The 9,930-nt window shown below is 45.9% G+C and overlaps 2 protein-coding genes across 2 annotated transcripts; both read right to left on the reverse strand.

The window, feature by feature from the left end:
- Positions 1 to 1,811: 1,811 nt before the first annotated feature.
- Positions 1,812 to 3,164, reverse strand: LOC310854308 (dolichyl-diphosphooligosaccharide--protein glycosyltransferase 48 kDa subunit-like; the record flags this gene model as incomplete). Its single annotated transcript, XM_083758906.1, has 1 exon — positions 1,812 to 3,164. One exon carries the CDS (start codon positions 3,162 to 3,164, stop codon positions 1,812 to 1,814), a length of 1,353 nt encoding a protein of 450 aa, XP_083615032.1.
- Positions 3,165 to 4,486: 1,322 nt separating this feature from the next.
- On the reverse strand, positions 4,487 to 5,176 carry LOC310854309 (casein kinase II subunit beta-like; the record flags this gene model as incomplete). The annotated part of the gene is made up of 1 exon (XM_083758907.1): positions 4,487 to 5,176. One exon carries the CDS (start codon positions 5,174 to 5,176, stop codon positions 4,487 to 4,489), a length of 690 nt encoding a protein of 229 aa, XP_083615033.1.
- Positions 5,177 to 9,930: the final 4,754 nt, after the last annotated feature.

Raw genomic sequence — 9,930 nt, forward strand, 5'->3', positions numbered from 1 at the left:
CGGAGTAATCGCTCTGCTGCGAACTGGGGACGTGACAACTACAAATAAATGTATAAGAAAGCCTCCTAGACGTCCGTAATTCTCCTTTAAGTAAAGCAATCTGAGTATACTATTCATCCATCCAACTGAATGAAAAGCCGCCTCACACATAGTAGGCTCAAAAGGATGTAATTGTGAAATATTCATAATAATCGCTATGCATAGTTGCATGTCTTTCAGCTGATCTCGCCGTGGGTATAGCTCAGGTACCTATACCGCAACGGATATGTAGATAATTTGTTTTGTTTTTCTACTGATCTCTCTCTCTCTCTCCTCTTCTTCTTCTTTTAAGGGACCAGGCCAGTCCCGAAGGGACTTGGTTGCTTATTGTTTTTGTCTGTTTTTTCTTCTTCTTCCGCCAGTGCCGTGCAGTCGGTTTTCGTGAAACTCGGTAATAGGATGTGAAGCCCACGACCATTGGCCAAAGGGTGGCGCTATAGCATAATTGAAAATGCTAACTTTGACCACACATAGCTCATGAACCGCTTGACCGACGGCAATGAAACTTCGTGTACATGTACGTAGTCCTTCGTCTGCCGTGTTGGGGACCATACATTTGAAACTCGTGAGTATTAAAGGCCATCTTTCAGAGCCAAGATGTCTATAACTTTGTTTCCCAAACAATGGGCCGGGACCCATTTCTGCGTCTCGGACACATTTTTATGAGCAAGAAAATATTTCTTCTTTGTTTGTTTTTGTTTTAAATGTCCTACAATTCCTTTTTTATTACAATTATTTGTTATTATAAAACACAAATTAAATTCAGGAAAAATAAATATTGAGGTTTATGGCTATGCCCAGCTTTGTGTGAATCATAGTGATGATTTGATTGGCTGAGCAAATATTGAGGATAAAGTGAGGGCAGAAACGTGACTGAAGACGCAAATTGCGATTGGCCGGAATCAAGAGCACCCCTCACTTCACACGGGTGTTATTTTTTTTTATTAGATATACGGCAGGTTAAATAATAATGTATTTTTGTACATGGCTCTATAGGGGAGACACCAAATGTATATTTTGGGCATCGAGCTCAATATTTTACAGTGCAGATTGTTGGGGTCGACAGACAAAACAAATTAAAAAAAAATCACACTCCCGTGAAACCAAACCAAAGGGCGCCTTTGGTTGCATATGTACATCATGGGGGGTATGCTTAAAGCAAAATCACACTTGTGTGATTGAAGGGCGTTCTTATCATCATACTCGGCCAATCAAATCATCACATTCCGTGGTACACAGACACCCAAAGCTGTACATAGGAGGGGCTACCCCTGAAAAAATGCATAGACTTGAGTCAAGTGTATGCAAATATGCAAAAATCCACATGCCCCCACCGTCAAGTCACTTAATGGTGGGCATGTGGATTTTTGGGGGATTGCATGACATCATGTCTGAAAGCCAGACGTTGGAGGGGCCTAATAGTCCATGGCCTAATAATGCATAGCAAACTGGGGGGTCCTTGAAATTGAAACGGTTGAGAATCACTGACCAAACACTGTCCATTTGGACCCTTGCAGTCTCCAAACCACCATTGAGAACCAGTGTTCTGTTACAAGTCAGGATATTCAGTTCCATATCATTACCACGAACGCACGCAAACACACTGGATTTAGCCTTAAAGTATTTTTTGTTGTTGTAATTCATGTTTTTTTTACTTGAGTGTCAAGTCCTTCAAGAGGATTCAATTCAAGCCACCAACACCCCCATTTTGAAACCCATATGCCCTAAAAAGGCCCTTTTCGTTAACCTCCCCAACCATTTCTTTCTGCTTTTTAGTCAGACTTCTGCTTCTCTTTCATGTGCAGGAAGACGACGCTGAAGAGGAACAGGCCGGCCATCATGGAGAAAGCGCTGGCGTAGTAGGGGTAGGCAGAGGGGACGAAGCGCTCGTACTGCGAGTGCTGCAGCGGACGCACGGACACCTGCGTGAACGAGTGCAGGTGCGTGTAGCCCAGCCTGTTGTAGTCCACCTTGAACTGGAACACTCCGTACACGTCGGGCAGCTTGAACCGCACGCTGTACTCGCCTCTGTCGTTCCCCTCGAGGAGCGTCCTCACGAAGGGGTCGATCCGCACAAACTCCAGCTGCACGTCGTCGGCGCGGTAGGGAACCCAGTGGCCCTCGTCGGACAGCGTCTCTATCACGATGCTGTACTCCACCAGGTCGCTGACGGTGTATGCCGCGGGCGGGGCGCTCTCCCCCACCGGGTGGTGGGCGACGGCTCCCGCCCTGAGCACTCCGGTCTCCTTGAACACCCAGCGGGAGAGCGCCGCGGCCAGCTCCTCGTTCCCGGACCGCTCGTGCCTCAGGGAGCCGCCTGGCGGTGCGCTGGCCTTCTGCACCGGCGCGTCGAAGAACGCGTCGCCAAAGAAGTCCAGCGAGCCGCTGAAGAGCGCCCGGGCGTTGTTCCTGGCCTGGACGCCGGCGATCAGCAGGGTGTCCCTGCCGGCGGCGGGGTGTCCGTCCCCCCGCGCCGGAGAGACGGGTCTGTCCGGGAAGGAGGAGTAGGAGGTGGAGGAGCCGGTGAGTATGCGATAGACGAGAGGGTTCTCCCGGTCCGCCGCCATGCCCACGCCCTTGAAAAGAACGGGCTTGTCGACGGGCTTGTCGCCGACGATGGTGGGAGCGGCTTTCAGCAGGTTCTCCGGGTCGGCAACGACCAGCGTGTGCTCGCCGGGGTCGGACGTGTCGTGGCTGTGGTGGTCGATGACGGCGGTCCTCTTCTCGTCGAGCGCGACGCCGCACCGGGCGGCCAGCTCTCTCAGCGGACCGCCGACGTCGGAGCTGGCGGCGACCAGGACGTTGCCGCCGCCGTCAATGAAGGACGTGATGGCTCCCGCGTCGACGTCGCCCCCAAAGTCCTCGACCGACGGCGAGAAGACGATCAGGTGGTCGTAGAGGAACCGGCCGTACTTGACGAGGGACAGGGAGGGGTCGTCCGCCGACTTGAACGTCATGTCGAAGCCTCGATCCGCCAGGCCGCGGAAGAACATCGAGTGAGTCCGTCGGATCGCTGGGTCGTCCAGAAGAACAAGCGTCTTCTTCCCGTCCGCCCACACTGACCCCATCACGGACACCAGTACCAGGGCCAGGATGGCCACGCATCTGGATCTGTTCGCAGCCATGACTCCTGTTGTCGTCTTACGGTGATCGTCTGTAACTGGACGGGTTTCATTCCGCACTGACTGCTTTCAGTGACGCCATGACGTCACGTCAGTCGCACGATGATGTCAGTCCTTTTGCGTCGGTCGACTCCATACTTGGGCAACCTTTGACTTCCAGTTATAATATTGACGTTTTAAAAAGTTATGTATTTGAAACCACGTGGTCGCTCAGGTTAGCTCACTTCCATGTCTTAACCTAATGGTTGTCAAAGATATGTCTGTCATCCATAAACACATCGTAGTACAAGAACGGTGCACTCAACAGTAAACAAACCAACATACACCATAAGTGTTTCAAATTGGCCAAATTGTCAAATAGTACGTAAGGAAGAGGCAAACATTGTGAAGAGTTCACAACGTCTCCATGTGAGCTTGTAGATCAGCTATGTTCCACAATATTTATTGGTGGAACTGTGACAAGTGCTTTTCTAGGGTGAGGGGTCCCTGCAGTTAAAATATATGTTTGGGGGGGTCGCAGCCTGAAAAGTTTGAGAACACTTGGTCTGTCAGAAAACCTCCACTCCACTGTGTACGTTTGTATCGTGGTATTGTTGTTTGTGTCTAGATTTTCTCTATATTTATGGACCACAAAGGAAACAATCCTTTTTTGACTTTTTTTGTGATAATCTATTTGGCTAATACTCAATCAATAAATCAATCAATCATCAATACATACATTTTAAGTTAATTATAGAAGTCTGGGATCAGTGAGAATGAGAATGAGTGGAATGTGACAAAAAAAGATGTCCATAAAATCAAGGCTTCATGGCGTGTGTAATTGAGAAATAGTCCTTTAAGTTTCCCTTCTTCAGAATAGCAAACTTGAGAAACATTCTCCAGATCTCCACCAGGGCAGGTCAGGTTGTGGCGCTATAATAGGCCAATGTGAAAAGTGTGCCATTTGTTCTTATGCCTTTGATGGCAATTGGATGATTTGAGGCATTTTGTTCCAAAAATCCACCTGTTGGTGGCGCTATTACAGGCCAATGTGAAAAGGGTGGGATATATTCCTCAGCCTAGTAGGAAAGTGCGTGAAAGATTTCACGTAAATTGCATGCTGTGTTCATGATTTGAGGCTTTTTGTTAAAAACGGGCCAATCGTGCAAACTTTGAAGGCCAATGTTAACCAATTAGGGTGGAATATGAAATATCGGATAGATCCGCCTTGAACACATGATTATAGAGATAGTGTGTAACGATTTGCGGGATTTTAGTTTTTAATCAACAAACTATATTATGAAAACTGGTGAAACATTGGTAAAATTATCAAATAATATAAGAGCCTAAAATTGTGAAATTGTGGTCTTCTCTTCTCGTCTCTTGATGCTGGACGCTGCTTGCATCTGCAGCTCGTAGGCCTTGGGGTGGATCTCAAAGCCGTACAACTTGGGGACAAAGTGGCTGCTGGGCCTCTCGGGCCTGTATTCGGGATGCACCATGAACAGCATGTGAGGGAAACCCGTGCCGAAGTAGGCTCCGTCCGTGCGGTGGTGCCTGGACGACTTGGGCGTGTACACGTCCATGCACTTTGGACAGTACAGCTTCACCATGGCCTCCCCGGGGACGTCCGACAGGCCGATGGGCAGCACGGGCTGGTCGTCGCAGTAGACCCGGAGGCAGCGGCCAAAGTCGCCCTGCTGGTACTTCTTCAGCATCTGCGCGATGCCGCGGTTGGTGAGGATGTAGCGCGCGTGGATGAGGCCGTACAGCGTCTCTGCCGCCTGGTGCAGGTGGTCGATCCGGTTGGGGGGGGTGGTGGTGGTGGTGGTGGTGGTGGTGTCCTGCTGCTCCTCGTCCGCGGTGCCAATGTCCAGGATGAGACCCAGGGCCTGGCGGTAGTGGGAGACCTGCTCGCTGAGGTCCGTCAGGTTGAACTTGTCTTGGATGAAGTGCCGGTCCACCTCGCAGAAGAATGCGTTGCCCCTCAGTCCACAGAACCAGGAGATCCATGACATTTCCTCTGAACTGCTCATTTCTTCTTCCCCCCCTCCTGCGAGGAATATACAGTATAACAGGACCTGGAAGGTAGGTATATATAAATAAGATGGGTAGCGTTAAGGATAGGAGGTGTTCTGGATTAACCGGTAAGGGCAGCAGACGGTTCGGAATACAGATTGTGATGGTCAGGTGAGATTGAGCCGAGTGTTGTGTTGCACACACGGGATACAAACAATAGCTGTCATGTGAAGGACAGTAGATGTGGAGTATCAACAGCTGAGAGCTTTGAAACCAGCTGCTAAAGATATTGATGGCGAGTGGCAAGGTACAAACGTATCAGTGTTTCTTTGTATATTATGCTACTTGTGATGATGTGACATCATCACAATGCTACGTGTACATATTTGGGCAATTGGAGCAAGGTTAATAAAGTAGGTTTTCTAGCTATTTTTGAGGGGCGCTATGTCCAGCTTTGAAGGTGTGTGTAAATGCAAACATTGTCCCAACACAAACATTAAATGCCGTTGACAATGAATGGCCAGCTTTGAGTGTTTGTGTAAACAAATATTGCGTAAAATATGCAAACAATGAAGACGAAGGTGAGACCGCAAATTCTGATTGGCTGGAACGAGATGATGTACGATGATAAGAGCGCCCCTCACTTTATTTGTTTATTATGTTTATTTTTCTTTTCAGATTTTTCTGTCTACAATTTCATATAGAAAAAATAAATAAAATGCACTTTGTAAAAGCAAGTACTGCAGTACATTTAACTCCAGTATAAATGTGACTGATATGAGGGATATTTTAAGGGGTTGCTTAGTTATAAGCCCCAAACTCCACTCGCAACCTCCACTTTGAAACCACTGTTCTGTACTTTGGCACTTTGAGATTTGTTTCAAATGTAAAGTGCAATACAAATACAATGTATTATTTTTTCACCATTACAATATTTGCGTCTGATAATGTGGTGGAGTAGAAGTGTAAAGTATCAAAAGAATGGGAAGACTCAAATGAAGTAAAAGTGCCTCAAGTTCACAGTAGGCTATACATGATCAGTGGGTGGACTTACAGTTGCGTTCCACCAGTGGCAACCCAGTCGGGCATTTAAAGGATGGATGGCTATCTACGGTGTAAAACCCTTTGTTTTGTAATAAAACAACCCTGTCTGGGTGACTCGGCTCCCGTCGCCCTGGGATGGAAGGCGAGAAATTCATTTGTAATACGTCTCCGTCGGGTGGAGACCTCCTACAGGCAAAATAATGTTATACTTTTCAGGGCGGCTAAAATTCAAAAGCAGCAAAAGTAGCAGATCGACATGTGCGGACTTGCTACTTTAGATTTTTTTTTGTGTGACGCTGTGGTATGATCATCAGGTATAGGATGTTAATTTATGAAACCAAAAAGTTATCGTATTTCGTATCTCCATAAGTTATAAAAATATGGCGATACGATGTTTTTTCTGCCCGATAGCAACGACATGGAAAACAATCCATTTAAAATATATTGTCCCTGTCGGGGCAGAAAGCTTGTATGTCCAAAGCCAGTCCTTGTTGTATTATTTATTTTTGATAAAATATTGAAAATGGTAGATCTACATAAGCTACAAGCTAAATGTAGATCTACCATCTGCTATATTTTCACTACTTTTGTGTGACATTCTTGCATAATGAAGTATATCGCTTTTATTTACAAAGAATTTACCAAAATGTGTTGCGATGCAGATCTGCTATTGTCAAAAGACGTCTATAAAATGTATCCACGGAACATTCTGCACAATGAGTACTTTCTACTTTTTGTACATTTTGATACCAATACCTTTGTACTTTTTCTTTGTAACACTACAGTATGCAGTATTGATACTTTTACCTTAAAATTAAACTAAAGTGAATTAGTATGAATGAGTATTCTGAACCCTGGAGGAGGTCATGTATAATTGTGACATGCTCCATTCCTCTCACTGCTCCAAGGCGCCTCATACTGCAGTCTGCAGCTTACATTAGTGTCTCTCTCTCTCTCTCACTCTCTCTCTCTCACACACACTCACACACACACACACACACACTTCAAAGGGCTTTATTGGCATGAGAAAACACACGTTTACATTGCCAAAGCACAATACAACAATACAGCAATACAATCAAAACAAAGATTATGTATTTGAAAGTCAGAATCTTCAATAGATCAATTTCTATGTACCAAGATCACTCGATGCAGGTATAGTGCAGGAATACAGAAACTATAGTAAAATATGCGCATCACTTCGTGGAGGTGCTGGGTTCAAAAAGTGACATACAGTAGGAAAAGAGAAGGGAACCCGTACACTCATATGCTCCAAAAGGTATATATTATTGACGACGTTTTGAGCCAAAGCTCTTCATCTGGTCAAACTCGTGCAGGAATATACACAACTAGAAAAAGTGCCCTTCTGGGCACAGGTCTCCACCAGGTTATCCACAGATCCGTGCAGTTAGAGGTAAAAACACTTTTCGGCCAGTTATAGCGCCACCTTGAGGCTGAGTTGAAATTGTTCATGTGGCATTTCGTCCTCGGCCTAGTGGGAATGTGGGTGCACAATTTCACGGAAATCACGCGATGTGTTCATGATTTGCAGCATTTTGTTTGAAACTGAGCACTCCTGTGAAATTTGGAAGCCAATCTTAACCAATCAGGATGGAGTCTGAGAAATCTGAAAGACCGGTTTGGTTGAATGGCTCTAGAGAGACTGTGTACCAATTTGCGTGATGTTTGGACAAAATCTGTAGGTGTACTGTGCAAAAACTTGTTTTGCACAAAGCGGCCTCCTGGTGGCGCTATAACAGGCCGTTCTGGAAAGTTTGGGGCAGAGGTTCATCGTTGGCATCCAGGGAGTGTGTGTGCAAAATTTGGCATCGACCGGGTTAACGGTGGCCGAGATTAGCTGCTCACGGACACACACACACACACACGGACACACACGGACACACACACACACACACACGGACGGACACACGGACTGACGGAGTGCAAAACATACTCTCCCCCCATGCCTTCGGCCTGGTGGAGACAATGATTAGTCTTTAGGTTGGTTGTGTTCCATTTGATATCCTTTTCCTATCACAGCAACTCACGAATCTTGCTGCTGTGTTTGCACATTGTTGTACTTCGCCCAGCAGATATGGGAGTTTTTTTGTCACACACACACACACACACTTATACACAAACGCCTACTTAAAGGGTAAGACCACTTTTTGAGAGGTTTGGGTTGTTTTGTTACCTTATTATGGGCAAACTATTCCATTCCATGAGTTATTTCGCTCCGTTGTGTTGTTTATTAGCAATTTAAGAAATAATAGTCGCTCATTGACTTCCATTGTAACGGGGAAACGGCTATCAACTCTTTTAGCACATAAACCAACACAACAAAAGCTGATTCTGACAGTTTATGACATCAGGGAAACTCATGCAGTTTTATTTTCGTCTTTTAAGATAGATTTATAAAGTTACTATTTTAGTCGGAGATAGACTGGAGCAGTACTATGGCGTTCCCAAATCTTGCGGGCCGTCTTGCAAGGTTTCGTTTGTAAACAGAAGTCTCCACACTGTTTGAGATGCACCCTCACATGAGCAATCCCAGACACAGACACTTTACAGTTTACACACTTCTTCTAAAGTGTCTTCTAAAGTGTCTCCCTCAAACACGTCCATTGTGTATGGATCAGATTGGACCAAACAGCAGTGATTCGGTCGGCGTAGGCATACCTACCGGATCTTCTTTCTACACACATTAGTCAAAACAAGACAAAGTTGATTTTTTTTATTAAAAATAAAACCGCATGAGTTTTCCTGATGTCATAAACTGTCAAAATCAGCTGCGTTCGTTTATGTGCTAAAAGAGTGACTTTGAGAGCTGTTTCTCCGCTACAATGGAAGTCAATGGACCCTATTTTTTATTTCTTAAATTGCTAATAAACAACACAACGGAGCGAAATAACTCATGGAATGTAATAGTTTGCCCATAATAAGGTAAGAAAACAACCCAAACCTCTAAAAAAGTGGTCTTACCCTTTAAGCCCATGTGGAAGCACACACGTTGCGCATGAGCGACCAACTCACACACACACACACACACACACACACACACACTAAACCACATCACCGAATTCACCGCAACACATAACAAGGTTAATCAATGCATTGTGGCTTATAAAAATGGAATTCATCCCAGGCACGGCAGGCAGGGTGATGGGATCATGAGTAGACAGACGTCTGAGACTTAGCATAAATCCTTCACTAACAGGATCTCCACATTCATACACACAAACAAGGACGCCCGGTGGTCCCAAGTGAAACTCCACGATTCTTGTACTTGAGTAAAAGTACACAAGTATATACTTAACATGTACAGTACCGTATATAGGCCACACACACACACACACACACACACACACACACACACACACACACACACACACACACACACACACACACACACACACACACACACACACACACACACACACACACTGTCACACACACACACACACACACACACACACACACACACACACACACACACACACACTGTGGCAAACCAGGGGAAACAGCCAGGCCTATTCCCCACAGAAGGAGGCTGGAGGAGGTGATAGAGGGAGTATATCACCCTGTACAGGTATTGCAGCCAATGGAAGCCTGGACATGGACTCACCTGCAGCCAGTAAGGCAATCATCAGAAGCTTTTAAATAGCCGACGCCCAAGCTGTCTGGTGAGTCAGTTTGGACTAATGGAGGAGTGAGGAAGGAGGAATCA

This window comes from Protomyctophum parallelum (genome assembly GCF_964188405.1).
Source record: "Protomyctophum parallelum genome assembly, chromosome: 23".
Classification (NCBI taxonomy): Eukaryota; Metazoa; Chordata; class Actinopteri; order Myctophiformes; family Myctophidae; genus Protomyctophum; species Protomyctophum parallelum.